Raw genomic sequence first — 17,131 nt, 5'->3', positions numbered from 1 at the left:
CCCAACTTCCAATCCTGTTGGAGAGCACATCACCGGAACAAAGGACATTGTGAGACAATGACCCCAGTGTTATGGGAAATCTCAGACAGCTTGGAAAACTCTGGCCGACAAGGGAAATTGAAGTGACCGTACGAAAGCGTTGTCAGCAGTAAGATCTGTTTGCAGAACACACGGGTGAAAATGAGCGTCAGAAGGAACAGATGCCAGGTATTCCTCACAGCAAGGCTTTTGCAGCTTTTGAAAAAAGATGCAGACCTCTTCCCAATCCAGAGAACAGAGGGGTCAGGTGGGCAGGGGCTGGGCAGACCTTGAGGAGACTGAATCCTGACAAGTCCTTACCGCATGTGGCACAAACCAGAGATGAAAATGTAGGTAGAACCTTTGAACAACAATAAAAATCAGAGCCCTAATGAGCACTGTGGTCAGAGGTTCTGGGTCTGCAAAAGGAGGAGAAAGAAAAAGAAAGGGAATGCTAAACACTTGGGCTCGTGCCCATCCTGGGAAGTGTCAGGGCCCTTGTGGGTGACGTGACAATCACATTTCAGGATAAAATGAGATTAGTTCACCAGGTCCCTGTAATCTTTTTTTTTTTTTTATTTTTTTTAACGTTTATTTATTTTTGAGACAGAGAGAGACAGAGCATGAACAGGGGAGGGGCAGAGAGAGAGGGAGACACAGAATCTGAAACAGGCTCCAGGCTCTGAGCTGTCAGCACAGAGCCCGACGCGGGGCTTGAACTCACAGACCGTGAGATCATGACCTGAGCTGAAGTCAGACACTTAACCGACCAAGCCACCCAGGCGCCCCAACCAGGTCCCTGTAATCTTAAATACAGTCATCCCCCACCCACCACCACCACACACACCCCTGCCCCAGACAGTCTGTCAATTCCAATCACCAGCATGCTGTGGTCAGCAAACTTAGCTTAGGTAAGTCCACTCTGCCCACATGCTGAAAGTGGCAGGGACAGATTCTTCAGGAAAATTACCATTTAATTCTGTTTACATCACTTCTTTAGATTCCTGTTATGGACTACATGTTTGTGTCTTCTAAAAATTCATTTGTTGAAACCCTAATCCCCAATGCGATGGTATTTAGGAGGAGGGGTCTTTGGGAGGTAATTAAATCATGAGGGTGTAGCCCTCTGGACAGGATTAGCGCCCTTATAAGACACACAAGAAGGAGGCTCTCTGCTACATGAGGATATAATGAGAAGGCAGCCATCTGCAAACTAGGAAGAGAGCCCTTACCAAGAGGTGAATCTGCAGGCACCTGATCTTAAACTTCCAGTCTCCAGAACTATGAGAAACGAATTTCTGTTGTTTAAATTTCCCAGTCTGTGGTTATCTGTTAGAACCACTCAAACTAAGACAGTCCCTTCTGTTTTTTATTATATTGCAATTTTCCTAAGACTGTGTATTTCTCCATTTTAACACACATTCACACCTTCCTTCCCATTTTCCTTTCATTGATCCCTTCATCATTTAATTTGGCATTTTGTACCATTTTTTCTTGCTTTTCAGTTCTTTGTGTTTTCTACAGCAGTGAATTATGAATTCTCTTCATAATGTGCTATATTTTTGTTGATGCCCGTTTTTAATTTTTTCAACTGCCTTTTATTTTATTTTTAATTTTTTTAACATTTATTTTTGAGAGACAGAGACAGAGCATGAGCATGGGAGGGGCAGAGAGAGGAGGAAACACAGAATCAAAGCAGGCTCCAGGCTCTGAGCCGTCAGCACAGAGCCCGACATGGGGCTTGAACTCACAAACCACGATATCATGACCTGAGCCGAAGTCGGACATTTAACCACTGAGCCACCCAGGTGCCCCTCAACCGCCTTTTATAGTTTCATTTATTTTTATTTTCCCTCATCTCTCATTTTGTCTTCATGATTTATGGTATAAACTTTATTTCTAATCTTGGTGCCATTATTATTATTATTATTTAGAGAAAGGGTGCCAGTGAGCAAGGGGCAGAAAAAATCCCACAAGGAGCAGAGAAGGAGAGAGAGAAGTGGGGCTCACCTGAAGCGGGGCTCGTGTTTCTCACCTGAAGCAGGGCTCAAACTCACCCAAGGTGGGGCTCAAACTCACCAAGAGATCATGAGATCATGACCTGAGCCAACGTTAGATGCTTAATGACAGCCACCCAGGCTCCCTAAGCTTTGTGCCTTTTGAAATTAACTTCTCATTTATTGTTTTCTGTGTTCTACTGTTTCTTTTAACCTGCTCTCTCCCCTGTTGCAATCCTCCTGTTCTATTTCTCTTTACTTGCATATATATCAGGTCCTCCAGGATTTCTTTGTTCACTCTTCAACTCCTCTCACTTCACTACTGGTGGCTAACTTTGCACCAGGTGTATCCCCTCTGCACTACCCCCTCGTGCCTCCTTGCCATTAGAACTTTGCTTCGCTCCCACTCTGTGATTTAAAAAAAATTTTTTTAATGTTTATTTATTTTTGACAGCGAGAGACAGAGCATGAGCAGGGGGACGGGCAGAAAGAGAGAGACACAGAATCCGAAGCAGGCTCCGGGCTCTGAGCTGTCAGCACAGAGCCCAACGCGGGGCTCGAACTTACAGACCGCGAGATCATGACCTGAGCTGAGGTCCGACACTCACCGACTGAGCCACCCAGGAGCCCCTCCCACTCTGTGATTTTTAAAGCCCCTTTTCTTATTATATTAGAAATGCACTTGGGGCCTTATTCACCTTTGGTGCACTGAGATGGCATGCTGACATGCTTCTTGTACTTCTAATGTATTGAGCATAGTGACTTCTTCAATTGCTGTCTCTGTGGTTTTTTTCATTTATTGTTTTGCTCATTTTCCTCTCTGATCTCACAATAATTTAACACCTATTGAACATCTTGAATGAGACAGCCACGCTTTGAGTTCAGAAACAGAGCTTTAATTTAAGGAGCTCAATTTTTATAGTGGAAGAAGCAGGAAAATAAGCTGACAACTGATTGATGCTACCATGATGTACTTGCCAATAAGAAAAGAATCAGAAGGAATCTTGTTTGATAAGTGAAGGTAATGAACCCTATCCCCCAGCACCATGTTGAATGAGACAATTATCACAATAGCCTTTGTTAACTTGTAAGGAGCTCCCTGTTACAGGGTGGTTCTCCCTGGTATATCTGGTGAAAGGAAACGTCTCTCAAGGTCACCAAAACTGCAATGGCCACAACTTTTTGTCTAACAGTTGCCCTATCCCCTCTGGAAACCAAATCCCAATGTCACCCCCAGAAATGCAAATCCTTTTAGGACAAATCTTAATGGGTATGATGACTCCTACTCCCACACCCCCACACACTGCTGGTGACAACTTCTCGAACTTGTCAGGACTTAAGGAGAAATTTTCTGGCAACACAAGAACATGCCATTCAAAGGCTCCTCAGAGAGCACTGGGTTTTTTGTTTGTTTGTTTGTTTTTTGTTTTTGTTCTCAGAGGAGGAAGGAAAGAAAAGGTATTCCAAATGAATTAAACTATAAGGAGACAAATGTCAAGAAAATGGATCTCTGCCCCAGGGAGGAGTCCATTTTCTTTTCCCTTATTTTTTTATTTTTTTATTTTTGAGAGAGCACACGGGACAGCACAGAGCCCGATGCAGAACTCAAACTCACCAACCATGAGATCGTGACCTGAGCCGAAATCGAGAGTCAAATGCTTAACTAACTGAGCCCAGGTACCCTGAGGAGCCCATTTTCTTGATGGACCTAGGAAAATAGTAAATTACAGCCCTCTTGCCCAAGGTGCAGATCCTGGCATTGAGCCTCTAGTCCAGGAGGTTTACATGATGCTCCAGGGACAGCAGGATCCTGGGGTTCACCCCTTCCTTGTCCCTGTTTTCTTCTGAAGATCAATGGCTAAGGGTTAGAAATCATGGGTCTTGGGGAAATCTGTGCATGGTGACCCCAGGTTTTATTTCTCATTGTTTTCACATAACCACAAATCCTATGTATGTATGTATGTATGTATGTATGTATGTATGTATTTCCACAAATCCTTCTGTTTTTCATACTTGGGCTCTTTCTTGAATAGGGAGGAATATCGTGCAATCCCATGTGTACAAAGGCAGGAAGCTCCCCTGCCAGTGCTGCTCCAAGTACACCCCTACTTTAGAGAAGGAAGAGAGATTAAGGGAATTGAAGCATCTTGCCCAAGTCAGAATTTCTTAACCAGTAATGGTTATCGTGGCCTTTCCAGAAAAAAACAAAACAAAAGAAAACAAAAACAACCCAGATGGTGGTGAGACATCATTGTGCATGGAAAAGAAGTGACAGAAAGAAGGGCTGGAGTTGTGTAACCCTAGGTCTTGCTTTTTTCTGTCTTCAGAGCCCAGCCCAGAGCTGGGACACATAAAGCTATGCTTGCATCAAACCTACATGGAGCCCAAGCCTGGACACCAGCTTTTCTGGTAACTAGGAATTCTGTGAGAGTCCCAGCTTATCTCCCATCCAACACAGTTGGGAGGAAAGGTCTTCATATGCCCCTGTAAATTCCCACAACAATTTTAAGGCGACAAAGTAAGAAAGCCAGGACGCTCTTTTCTCCTTACTTCCCATTTCTGGCTCCCTTCCAGCCTCCTCCCTCCTATGATGGGAAGCCCAGGCTGAGCCCTACCACCACCACCACCCCGTCCCCCACCCACCTACCTCCCTACCCCATTCCCCGCTTTCTACGACGGAATACCCGGACTTTGCCCTCCAGGGACTTTGCCCTTCCCCCTATGGCACACTTGCAGCTACAGCCCCGCACCAGCCGCGACCTGCTTCCCATGAACCTTTGCTCCACGCTCCCGCGAGGGCGCGTGCTTCCTACCCAGCAGTCCTCGCGCGGCCCGGTACAGCGGACACCCAGGACTCCAAGATGGCGTCGCCCGGTGAGTACCTGTACCCGGTTAAGGTTACAAGATTGAGGGCAGGATCCGGGGTCCGGGGTCCGGGGCTCAGAGCCGCACTGGGAGGGGAGGGGGCTGCGGAGCAGCCTGCCCTTCATTCAGGGCCTTCTCTGCGGCCTCACCGGAGGCGCACCGGACCCTTTGCTCAGGGTCCTGCACCATTCGATCCTTCTCCCCTCGCTCAGCCGCGCCGCCCGCCTGCCCAAGGGCCCATGTCTCTCGGCTGCAGCGGGGAGGGTGAGGGCAGCCGGGCGACGCGTTTGCAAATTTGGGAATGCACCACCTCCGGCTCCCACCCCACCCCCTCGCAGAAGTATCGCTATAGTTGTCCCCGCCGTCACCCAGGCGCTTTGCATTTGAATCCTACGCGCAGCTTCTGCCCTTCTTCCCAAAGCTGAAGCTCAAATTAAGCTCCCGGAGGAGCTAACACCCAGGATGGTGCGTGACGCCACGTAAGGTTGGACGCATGCATATATGTTGAATGTGCGTTGAGTAGGCTTAGAGAGGTGAAGTGGCTTGTTCAAGGTCACAACTAGTGAGAGGGCTGAGCTAGGATGCAAACCTAGGTGTCTGGGGCCTCGTGGTAAACTGAGCTTTAATTGCAAGTGTGGCCTTATGATCTGCAAGCTTTTCAGTGACGTGTGTATAAATCTACACTCATCGTACTGACTCACTTTTTTTTTTTTTTTGGTATGGAAACCATTTTTTAACCCTAGATCCTCACAGTAGCCTTGTCAGTAAGTCTCTGTCTGGAAGGTTGATCCCATTGTATTAAAGATATGTTTATTTAGAGAGCGCATGTGAACGGGGGAGGAGAAGAAAGAGAGGGAGAGAGAGAATCCCAAGCAGGATCTGTGCTGACAGCACAGAGCCAGTCTTGGGGCTGCATCCACAAACAGCGATCATGACCTGAGCTGAAATCAAGAATTCCCCGCTCGCTTTTACGTCTGGATTTGGGAGGCGTTGTGTCGTTTTCGGAACAATGGCTCTCAGTGGCATAACGGAGCTGTTACCTGGAGATGTTCAGATACAAAGGAAAACTAGAAAATACGTGAGGGAATATTTGCTGGGAAATTACTTGGTTGGAACCTGACCAAGTTCCTGGGAGTTGACGAATACTAACAGACCTACAAATGTCACTGGCTAGCAACGTAATTTTTTTTTTTTTAATTTTTTTTTTCAACGTTTATTTATTTTTGGGACAGAGAGAGACAGAGCATGAACGGGGGAGGGGCAAAGAGAGAGGGAGACACAGAATCGGAAACAGGCTCCAGGCTCTGAGCCATCAGCCCAGAGCCTGACGCGGGGCTCGAACTCACGGACCGCGAGATCGTGACCTGGTTGAAGTCGGACGCTTAACCGACTGCACCACCCAGGCGCCCCGCAGGCGCCCCGCAACGTACTTTTTAAATGAGGGGTCGCTGGGAGTTGACGAATACTAACAGCATCCTGGGAGTTGACGAATACTAACAGACCTACAAATGTCACTGGCTAGCAACGTAATTTTTAAATGAGGGGTCGCTGTCTTTCCATTGAAAGAGGCCAGTTTGCTGTGACCTTCCTAAGATGTAACCCATTTCTGGTTAATACCACCAGATTTACTTGTGAAAAATCGATAAGGAAAAGCTCTTCATTTAACTGACATGGGAAGAAAACCTACAAATCAAGACAATATTTTTTTATTTCTGTAAACAGGTTATGAAACCGCATCAAATTCAGATTAATGTATTTGTAAGATTTAAGCCATTACTTTTTATGTCATACTGCCCTAGAGAATCCTAACCTGTTAAGCAGATTACTTTGTAGATCTATTTCTATTTTAAATACAGGAATGCAAAGGAAGGTACATATTTTTAATGGAGAAGTCTTTGATTTCAGTTAACCAGACTTGTAATCAGCTTATTGTGAATGTTTCACCTTTGGCCACCTGTTTGAATTTAAAATCTACGATTGTAATTAAAGCTGAGTGAAAATTTACACTGAAAAAAAAAAAAAAAAAAAAAAAAAGAAAAAGAATTCCCTGCTCAGCTGACCGAGCCACCCAGGTGCCCCAATTTTAAAGGTGAAAATAATGGTCAGAGATGTGGTGTGGCCTGCCTGAAACAGAGTTGATGAACCTATGTGTGTCTTACCCAGTTTCTGTATTCTTAATATCAGCATGGAGAAATGAAGAGGGGATCAGATGAGAATGATGCTGTTTTTCCCATCTGTAGAAACAGGCATGAGAATATCAACAGTGGTTGTGTTGTTTAAAACAGGATGACATGTGAAAAGGAAGCATTGAGACTTGGCATCTTGTTTAAGTAGAGTGGAGTGATGAGCACTGTGGACTAAGGACTAAACAACTTAGTACATGTAAGGTCCTTGAAACACTGCCTGGCCCAGTGCTAGTCATCTCAGCTTTCACTCTGTGACCACTGAACGGGGTCATGTCACTTCTGGTCCATCCAACAACACGACAGGTGAAGGAATTGAAGCCCAGGTCTCCTAAGTACTGATGATCATTTAGATGGTGTCTGTCAGGGGCGCCTGGGTGGCTCAGTCGGTTGGGCGGCCGACTTCGGCTCAGGTCATGATCTCACGGTCCGTGAGTTCGAGCCCTGCGTCAGGCTCTGTGCTGACAGCTCAGAGCCTGGAGCCTGTTTCAGATTCTGTGTCTCCCTCTCGCTGACCCTCCCCTGTTCATGCTCTGTCTCTCTCTGTCTCAAAAATAAATAAAACGGGGCACCTGGGTGGCTCAGTTGGTTAAGCATCTGACTTCGGCTCAGGTCATGATCTCGCGGTCCGTGAGTCCAAGCCCCGCATCAGGCTCTGGGCTGACAGCTCAGAGCCTGCAGCCTGTTTCAAATTCTGTGTCTCCCTCTCTCTCTGACCCTCCCCCGTTCATGCTGTCTCTCCCTGTCTCAAAAATAAATAAATGTTAAAAAAAAATTTAAAAAAAAAATAAATAAATAAAACGTTAAAAAAAAAAAAAAATTAGATTGTGTCTGTCACCAGAGCATAAAGCCACTAGTTTATTAACAAATATGAATTAACAGCATAGATGAAATTGGGTCAGCAAACTGTGGCCAATGGGCTAGATTTCCTGTGGTCTGTTTTTGTATGGCCTATGGACTAAGAATGATGTCGTGTGTGTGTGTTTGTGTGTGTGTGTTTAGTTTATTGATTTTTGAGAGTGAGGGAGAGAGAGAATCCCAAGCAGGCTCTGCACTGTCAGCACAGAGCCCAATGTGGGTTTCGAACTCAAGAACCGTGAGATCATGACCAGAGCCAAAATCAAGAGTTGGACACTTAACCGACTGAGTCACCCAGGCACCCCAAGAATGGTTTATAAAAACAAAACAAAACAAAACATCCAGCAACTGTGTTACAGAGGCTCTATCTGGCTTAAAATTTTTACTCTCTGGCCAACCCCTGGAGCTGGATTTAGCATTCAGAAGATACTTAGCATTTTCATGCCTCTTCATGTAGGTGGACAGTATGCTTCTTTGAAGTCATAAAAGTCAGGCCAGGTAGCCACCTACCCTCCCAAAAACATGTACCCCTTTGTCAACCTTCACTGTAAGTCTGCCATGACCACGAACTGTGTGTGGTGTTGTTTCCACCTTCACATAGCCCATAGGCAGAAAGATAATTTCCATTTACTTAGTACCTAGGGGCACCTGGGTGGCTCAGTCTGTTAAAGCATCCGACCCTTGATTATGGCTCAGGTCATGATCTCACAGTTGGAGCCTTGCGTTGGGCTCTGCACTGACAGGACAGAGCCTGCTTAGAATTCTTTCTCTCTACCCCTCTCATTCTCTGTCTCAAAAATAAATGAACATTAAAAAAAATCTATTTACATAGTACCTAGAGCCAAGTACCAAGGTGAATCCTATTCTTTTTTTTTTCAATATGTGAAGTTTATTGTCAAATTGGTTTCCATACAACACCCAGTGCTCATCCCAAAAGGTGCCCTCCTCGATACCCATCACCCACCCTCCCCTCCCTCCCACCCCCCATCAACCCTCAGTTTGTTCTCAGTTTTTAAGAGTTTCTTATGGTGAATGCTATTCTTAACCTTATCTTACAAAGGACGAAACTGAGGCACAGAGGGCAGTAACTGGTCCAAGGGCACACAGAAGTGAAGAGCCACTAAACCCAGAATACTTGACCCCTGAGTCTACTCTGTTCATCACTGCACCACTGGTAGAGTGCAGAGGGATGTGCGGCACTGCAGAAGTGTTGGGGGAGGGTTCCAGTATGACTGCCTAAAGACTGAGGTCTTTGTCTTCCATTAAGAGAAATTCTTGGAAAAAGTATAGATGCATCTCTGATGAATCTGTTCATCTCCTGGAGTTTTGTGATGGTGCTGTGTTTGGCTTTCCTTAAGCCTAATGTGATTCCCACCCCCCCACCCCCACCCCCATGCTTATAAATGTTTAGTTTTTGTTAAGGAAACACTCTATATGTCTAAATATATAGAAAAATAAATTTTAAATTGTTGGCCTTTTCTCCTGTGATGTGCCAAGGCACCATGCCAGCCCCTGAATGTGGTCACGATGTGAGTATGTTTTCATAGTTAAAATACGGTTTTTCTTGGGGCGCCTGGGTGGCTCAGTCCGTTAAATATCTGACCCTTGGTTTTGGCTTAGGTCATGATCTCATGGTTCCTGAGATTGAGCCCTTTATCGGGCTCTGTACTGACACTTGGAATTCTCTCTCCCTCTGTCTCTGCCCCTCTCCAGCATGCACTCACTCTCTCTCAAAAAAACAAAAACAAAACCAAACAAAAAAACAAGCTTTTTTTTGTTTTTTCAATTTTTTAATGTTTATTTATTAAAAAAAAAATTTTTTTTTTCAACGTTTATTTATTTTTGGGACAGAGAGAGACAGAGCATGAACGGGGGAGGGGCAGAGAGAGAGGGAGACACAGAACCGGAAACAGGCTCCAGGCTCTGAGCCATCAGCCCAGAGCCCGACGCGGGGCTCGAACTCACGGACCGCGAGATCGTGACCTGGCTGAAGTCGGACGCTTAACCGACTGCACCACCCAGGCGCCCCTAATGTTTATTTATTTTTAAGAGAGAGAACGTGAGTGGGGAAGGGGCAGAGAGAGAGGGAGACACAGAATCTGAAGCAGGCTCCAGGTTCTGAGCTGTCAGCACAGAACCCGACACGGGGCTCGAACTCAACCGAGAAATCATGACCTGAGCCAAAGTTGGACATTTAACTGACTGAGGCACCCAGGTGCCCCAACAAAAAAACTTTAATGGAAAAAGTGTTTCTTTTGCACATCTCCCCCAACGTGGTCCTATTATTAAAATCATGTATACTTTTAATGTATTTTTTATAATTTTATTTTTATTTATTTATTTATTTAAAAAAAATTTTTTTTTTCAACATTTATTTATTTTTTGGACAGAGAGAGACAGAGCATGAACGGGGGAGGGGCAGAGAGAGAGGGAGACACAGAATCGGAAGCAGGCTCCAGGCTCTGAGCCGTCAGCCCAGAGCCCGACGCGGGGCTCGAACTCACGGACCGCAAGATCGTGACCTGGCTGAAGTCGGACGCTCAACCGACTGCGCCACCCAGGCGCCCCAATTTTATTTTTAAATAAATTTTTTTTTTTCTTGAGGGAGACCATGGGGAGCGGCAGAAGGGGAGGAAGGGACAGAATCCCAAGCAGGCTCCATGTTCAGTGCAGCACTCCACACGGGGCTCAGTCCCATGACGGTGAGAACATGATCTAAGCCGAAACCAAGAGTTGGACACTTAACCAACCAGCTGAGCTATCCAGGCACCCCTTAAAAGCATTGTTAAACTTTATTATGGAAGACTTCAAATACAAAGGAAACGATAATGTAATGAATGCTTTATACTCATTACCTAGTGTCAACAGTTAGCAACATTCTGCCATTCTAGTTCCATCTATACCTTTCTCATGCACTCCCCACCATGTATTCATATTTAAAGCCAGTTGGTTTTAGAATGACATGTTTGTATTCCTCACTGCATGCAAGAAGGCTTTGAGACTGTCGCAAAGGTATGGAGTAAATGTTAAGAAGAAATGTGGTATAGTTATCCTTGAACTATAAATAAAGCCTCCTGATCCAAGTGAAGACAGAAAGGGCATGTAAGATGTGTACTATTAAACTTACCTAGGAATAGCTTGGACAGGGTGACAGAGAAAGGTAATCATTCTCGAATGACATTATTGTTTGCTGTTGGGTTAACATCATAGACACTAAACTCTCCAGCAGAGATTTGGTTCATTTGAGACTGTCTCATATTTCAAAAATACTGCCAAACTAATCAGTTCTCTGCACAGAACTAAAGGGTGTGATTAATCCCTAAAGTTCTTTATGCTTAAAATGTACTAAAGTTTGGGGTGCCTGAGTTGATCATTCGGTTCAGTCTGACTTCAGCTCAGGTCATGATCTCACGGTTTGTGGTTTGAGCCCCACATCAGGCTCTTTGCTGTCAGCGCGGAGCCTGCTTTGGATCCTCTGTCCCCCATCTCTCCTGCCCCTCCTCCCTATTTCTCAAAAATAAGCATTAAAAAAAAACAAACCCAAAAATGTATTAAAGTTTGGTTTGTATGCCATTTCTTTCTCTACCTTTGTCTTTTGTTTGTTTCACCATAGTGTAGATCTTTTTTTTAATAATTTTTTTGGAATGTTTATTTTTGAAGGAAAGAGAGACAGAGTCCGCAGGGGAGGGGCAGAGAGAGGGAGACACAGAATCTGAAACGGGCTCCAGGTTCTGAGCTGTCAGTTCAGAGCCTGACGTGGGGCTCAAACTCACAAACTGCGAGATCATGACCTGAGCCCAAGTTGGTCACTTAACTAACTGAGCCACCCAGGCGCCCCTAGTGTAGATCTTAATGACATTTCAACAATAATATTAACAGTTGACAGTTCTTTTTTTTTTTTTTTTTTTAACAATTTTTTTTTTCAACGTTTATTTATTTTTTGGGGACAGAGAGAGACAGAGCATGAACGGGGGAGGCGCAGAGAGAGAGGGAGACACAGAATCGGAAACAGGCTGCAGGCTCTGAGCCATCAGCCCAGAGCCTGACGCGGGGCTCGAACTCACGGACTGCGAGATCGTGACCTGGCTGAAGTCGGACGCTTAACTGACTGCGCCACCCAGGCGCCCCAACAGTTGACAGTTCTGAGTACTGTTTGAAATGCTTTTTTTTTTTTTTTTTTTTTAAAGAGAGAGGGTGCAAGTAAGGGGCAGAGAGAGAGAAAGTAAGACTCACCTGAAGTGGGGCATGAGCTCACCCAATGTGGGACTCGAACTCACGAACTGTGAGATCATGACCTGAGCTGAAGTCAGATGCTTAATTGACTGAGCAACCCAGGCACCCCAAATGCTTTTACATAGATTCTCATTCAGTGCTTGGAATAGCCATTTAATAGACAAGGAAACTGGAGCTCGGAGGTTATATGGGAGGGTAGTGCTAGTGCTTGAGATAAGGAGGGGGGAAGGAGGCCTTTTAGGACATAGCATTTAAGTTGAGATAGCCATGTGGTGGCTTGGGAGCACTGCACATACCAAAGCCCTCAGGTGAATAAGCAGAAAGGGGTCTGACTGAAGTATGGCGAATGGATGAAATGGTTGTCTGGCGATAGAATGTTGGCTCCTGAGAGCAAGGCTCTTGTCTGCAGTCAGTGCTGTACCCACAGTGCATAGCATGCTGCCTGACATACAGTAGGTGCTCCATATTTGTTGGATGAGTCTAGATGGAAGGTTGGGGCCAGTTTGTTTGGGACAGGCAGTCTAAACCATGACCCTAAAGCTATGTATGCAAGTCATAGGCTTGTGCCTCCACTTGTCACCTGTGGCTTATTGACAAACACTCAGTCTGGTCCATCTGGGCCAAATGTTTGCTTCTCCAGATGACCTATAGCAAGTTAGAAGCTGCCATTAAGCCTTGTATTTCTGTTTATGACCCAACAATCCTTGCCCTTGTTAAATGTTGGGAGATATTGAGATCTGTGGGATTCCCCTTAGTGGACTCCTGAAGGAACTTTAGTCTTTCCTTGGATCCCCAAAATGGAGAAGAAACCTTTGAGTGATTTAATCTGGCTCCTTCTCTGGTCGGTCATCTTTAAGAAAGGACAGTAGTCTTTGACTCCTTACCCTGAAGAGGATACCTGCTCAGCAGCTTTTTAAAGTTGATCTCTATGGGGAGGATGGAAAGGGAGACCATTCCCTTATTTAAAAAAATTTTTTTTTAATGTTTATTTATTCTTTGAGAAAGAGAGAGAGCATGAGCAGGGGAGGGACAGAGAGAGGGAGACACAGAATCAGAGGCAGGCTCCAGGCTCTGAGCTGTCAGCACAGAGCCTGACACGGAGCTCAAACTCATGAAACACGAGATCATGACCTGAGCCGAAGTCGGACTCTTAACCGACTGAGCCACCCAGGCGCCCCGGACCATTGCCTTCTTATGAGCATCTGAACATTCCCAGTTCTCCCCCACTGTGGTCTTCCCCGGTCCCCCTCCTATTTTACTCTTAAGTTGAGATGAGTACAGTATGGCCTCAACCAGGAGCCCTTCCTCATCTCTGTCCCCAGACTCTCATTGGAATATTTTCTGGGGCCCAGTGGATGATTTGGAGTGGTTTGTATTAAGCCATTAGACATCTGTGGTCCCAGGTCGGTTGCTTGAAGTAGAAATCAGATTGTCTTGATGACCTGAGGTTGAGCACTGCCTCCGCTCCCTGCATGCCGTGTGACCTTGGCCAATTGACCCAATTTCTCTGAGCCAGTCTCCCCTACCCCTTATAAAATAAAGGCATCAGCCACCTGCTGTGAAGATTCAGTGAGCTGATACATGTAAATATTAGTTTTGCAACAGTTTTTTGGTCCTCCACTTTACTTTCTTCCTCATGGCCCTTAGGTTGTTTTTACATAGTTACTGTTCTTCAGAATCTTGTTCATTAATACAGCTGTCGCTTTATACAGACTCTGACTTAAAATGAATATGGTATAATATATTTACTCATAATATTACCTGTGTGTAACCTCTCTGTAGTGATCTTATTGAATGGTTGAAATAAGTGACATAGAAGGATGCTGTTTGTCTCACTGGAGATTTTTCAGTGTGTCTTTCTACTCTTCCTTTTTAGTACCAGTGAAAGAGAAGAAGCTCATGGATGTGAAGCTAGGAGAGCTTCCAGGCTGGATACTGATGCGAGATTTCACCCCTAGAGGCATTGCTGGCGCATTTCAAAGAGGTCAGAGCCTTTGGACATGTGTAAACAAAAGCAAATGCCCAGGTCTCTTTTTGCCCTGAGCTAGCTCAGCCTGATAAGTTATGGAGAGAAGGACAGAGATGAGTGGTTAGCCCCTGGATCTCCGTGACTGGTCCTATCAGAGTCTGGCTCTAAGAGATTTCAGCCAAGAAAATGTTTTCTGCTGCTTGGAATCAGTACCACTGCCTTTGTCTTAAATATGTCTGTGAGCATTTTTACATTGTAAGATTTTCCTTAAAGAGGAAATTGAGTTTGAAGCATGGTAGCCATCAGTCTGTAATGTAATGCTCGTATCTCTGCCAGGCAACAAACTTCCAGGACGAATGTTTGAAATCATCTATGCTTCGGGCTGTGCATGATCAGAATCAGTCCTGTAGAACCAGTGTCCTCATTCCAAGAATTAGACACCCACATCACCCCAAGGGGACCTGTGTGGTCTCCAGCTTCCTGGGTGTGTGTGTGGTGGGGAAACCTTCCTTCCATTTTTCTTTCCAGTTCTGGCCACCCTGTAGCTGGCTCTTGTGTGCCATGTTTCCTTCTGCCCTGAGGCCTTTCCTGAACCCAGATTAGAACACTCTGCCTTTTCCCCATACTTAGTTTACGACAGTCCCTGACTCCTCAGCCTGAGTGAACGTGGCCTGTTCATGCCCACAGCTCCCTGTACTGCTCCTTCACAGCTTCCCTCACAGTTGTAAACTAGGGCCTTCTAGGATCACTTCATTCTTTTTGTCAACTAACCCATGAGCCCAGAAGGCAGAAACTTTCCTCACTGGTGGGGGTACCCAGAAAAGAGATGATCGCACAAAGCCTTCCTCTTCCCTGATAGGCTGACCCAGCTGGCCACAGCTAAGTGGCCCTTACTGAGGTTGGATTTTGGGTCAGAATTAGGGTAAGAAGATCGCATAGGGCTGGAGGTGAGGGTGAGGTAGGATCAAAGGCTAACAGGCTGAGCCAGAGAGCACAGGAGCAGAATCAAGGTGGGCCTGCCTAGTGGGGTCTTGTCCTGGGCTCCTGGGGCAAAACCCATGGGGCACTTGTGCTCTTCCCTTTATCAGCCAGTGAACTTAGGGGTGAGTGGCTTCAAGAGCCACAGCAGGACTGGATCCCTGAATTTAAGCCAGCCTCCACTTTGAAGTGTGTGCCTCATTCACAGCAAAGCAAAAAGTGCCCTCCTCTCCTGTTTGCAGGTTACTACCGGTATTACAACAAGTATGTCAATGTGAAGAAAGGGAGCGTTGCTGGAATTTCTATGGTGCTGGCAGCTTATGTGCTTTTCAACTATTGTCGGTGTTACAAGGAACTCAGTGAGTGTCTCTCAGATTGCCTTCCCTTCAGTGGGGTTTCTCTCATCAGGGTGGTATTGGTTTGCGGTCAGGTTTACAAGTACATCATTCTACCGACAATTGAAAGATTGGGAGGGACTTGTTAGAATATAGAACGTAGGATGTTATTTTAAGTGAGAAAGTTGTGGCAAAGAGAAAATACAGGAAAAAGTGACATGAAGCTGGGATAAAAGTAACACTTGGGAAGCGTTCTCTAAGGTACTGCAGGGCTCCGTGGAGCTTCATCTTCCCAGCAGCCAGCGCGAAGAGAGAAACAGGTTGAGTGGTACAATCCAGGGTCTGTTCAGTGCTCTGGAAGAGGCTGGCTTTTCCTGGTTCTAAGACCAGAGAGGATCTCCTGTGGTGGGAGATGCCCAAACAGCTCCAATGGCAGCCACGGACTGGGTTTCATGGGCAGTTTCTTACAGTGTCTGGCCCCTTGCCAGTCTGTGAAATCCAGGTGATGCTAGCTCTGAAGGCCAGAATCTTGGGGACTTTTGAGTGTGTGTTCCTTTTGGGAAGGAAGAGGCTGGCCAGGCAGCAGATTCGCTCGAGATGCCTTTGTACCTCCAGGTCTGTGGATTCTGCCCAGATGCTGGCAGGCAGGTTCTGGGTTGTCTCCCGAAAGTTCTCAGGACGCTTTTATGTGAATTTAGCCGCAAGCCCTCCTGTCGTCTTGTGCTTTCACTATACCTTACCTGAAACTTACCACCTTGCCTTTCTAACTTCAGAACATGAGCGGCTACGCAAGTACCACTGAAGAGGGCCCAGTATGGAGGCAGATTCGGCATTCCTGACCGTGACCTTTGAATCCTTTCATATCCTAATTCAGAATTAATGTCCAATAAAAGATGACTGATACTCAGACTGCTTCCCTGGTCGAGCCATTTCCCTGCCCTCTAAGAGCTCTAAGAGCTGGGGTTCTTGTGGAATGCCCAGCGCTTTGAATCCACGGGGGGCTTCCTACCACTGCTTTGGGGTCTCATCCCAGCTTACCGTAGGTGGGGGTGTCATCTAGTTAAGCCTGTCAAGTGCCCAGAGGGGTTTCCCTGCTCTTTGCCTTGAATGTTGCATACTTCTGGCCTCTTGTCGGCTGATGGTTTTACATCTACGGAACTGGGGAACTGGTGCCCAGAGTTCTTAAGAATGCCTTCCCCTCCCCAACCTTTCTGCATTTCTCAGGCCACAGAACCTGTAGGAAGTTCAGTGGGATGACTCAGGGGAGCGAGGGAAAACACAGGCCCTGACAGAAGCTCACAGCTGCCCATTTCCAACACCTTCATCCTTACCCTTCATCAAAGGTCTTCAGTAGGGGTGCCTGGGTGGGTCAGTTGGTTAAGCATCTGACTTCGGCTCAGTTTATAACCTCAGTTTGTGAGTTCAAGGCCTGCATCAGGCGCTCTGCTGTCAGCACAGAGCTTGTTTCAGATCCTCTGTCTCCCCCCTCTACTCCCCTCAAAAATAATAAACATTAAAAAAAAAAAAAAAAGTCTTCAGTAAAGTGATATGAGGGCCAGAATTGGCCTCTTGAGGTGTGTGGTAAGCACATATACGGCATGGAGTCTAAGGGGTGAGATGCTGCGGCTAATTCTCTCCTAGAAGATCCAAATTTGAATAAGCAAGTATCATCCAGCATCTGAAATGAAGGAGACC

At 46.0% G+C, this 17,131-nt stretch overlaps 1 protein-coding gene and 1 long non-coding RNA gene across 3 annotated transcripts; both read left to right on the top strand.

Moving 5' to 3' along the window:
• The first annotated feature begins 4,769 nt into the window (after window positions 1–4,769).
• Window positions 4,770–16,343, top strand: ATP5MF (ATP synthase membrane subunit f). 2 transcript variants are annotated; one of them, XM_045460770.1, is made up of 4 exons: window positions 4,770–4,889; window positions 14,031–14,138; window positions 15,344–15,460; window positions 16,210–16,343. In XM_045460770.1, the coding sequence occupies exons 1-4, from the start codon at window positions 4,877–4,879 to the stop codon at window positions 16,236–16,238; spliced, it is 267 nt and encodes an 88-aa protein (XP_045316726.1). In that variant the 5' UTR covers window positions 4,770–4,876; the 3' UTR covers window positions 16,239–16,343. The 2 variants fall into 2 exon arrangements, with proteins under 2 accessions (XP_045316726.1, XP_045316727.1); XM_045460771.1 differs by lacking the exon at window positions 4,770–4,889 and adding an exon at window positions 9,423–9,450.
• Window positions 5,910–6,884, top strand: LOC123589118. The gene is made up of 2 exons (XR_006708169.1): window positions 5,910–6,004; window positions 6,336–6,884. It is a non-coding gene; the product is annotated as an uncharacterized LOC123589118 (long non-coding RNA).
• Window positions 16,344–17,131: the final 788 nt, after the last annotated feature.

This window comes from Leopardus geoffroyi, chromosome E3 (genome assembly GCF_018350155.1).
Source record: "Leopardus geoffroyi isolate Oge1 chromosome E3, O.geoffroyi_Oge1_pat1.0, whole genome shotgun sequence".
Classification (NCBI taxonomy): domain Eukaryota; kingdom Metazoa; phylum Chordata; class Mammalia; order Carnivora; family Felidae; genus Leopardus; species Leopardus geoffroyi.
Note: the sequence above shows the minus strand (reverse complement) of the source record. Positions and strands in the feature narration are given on the sequence as shown.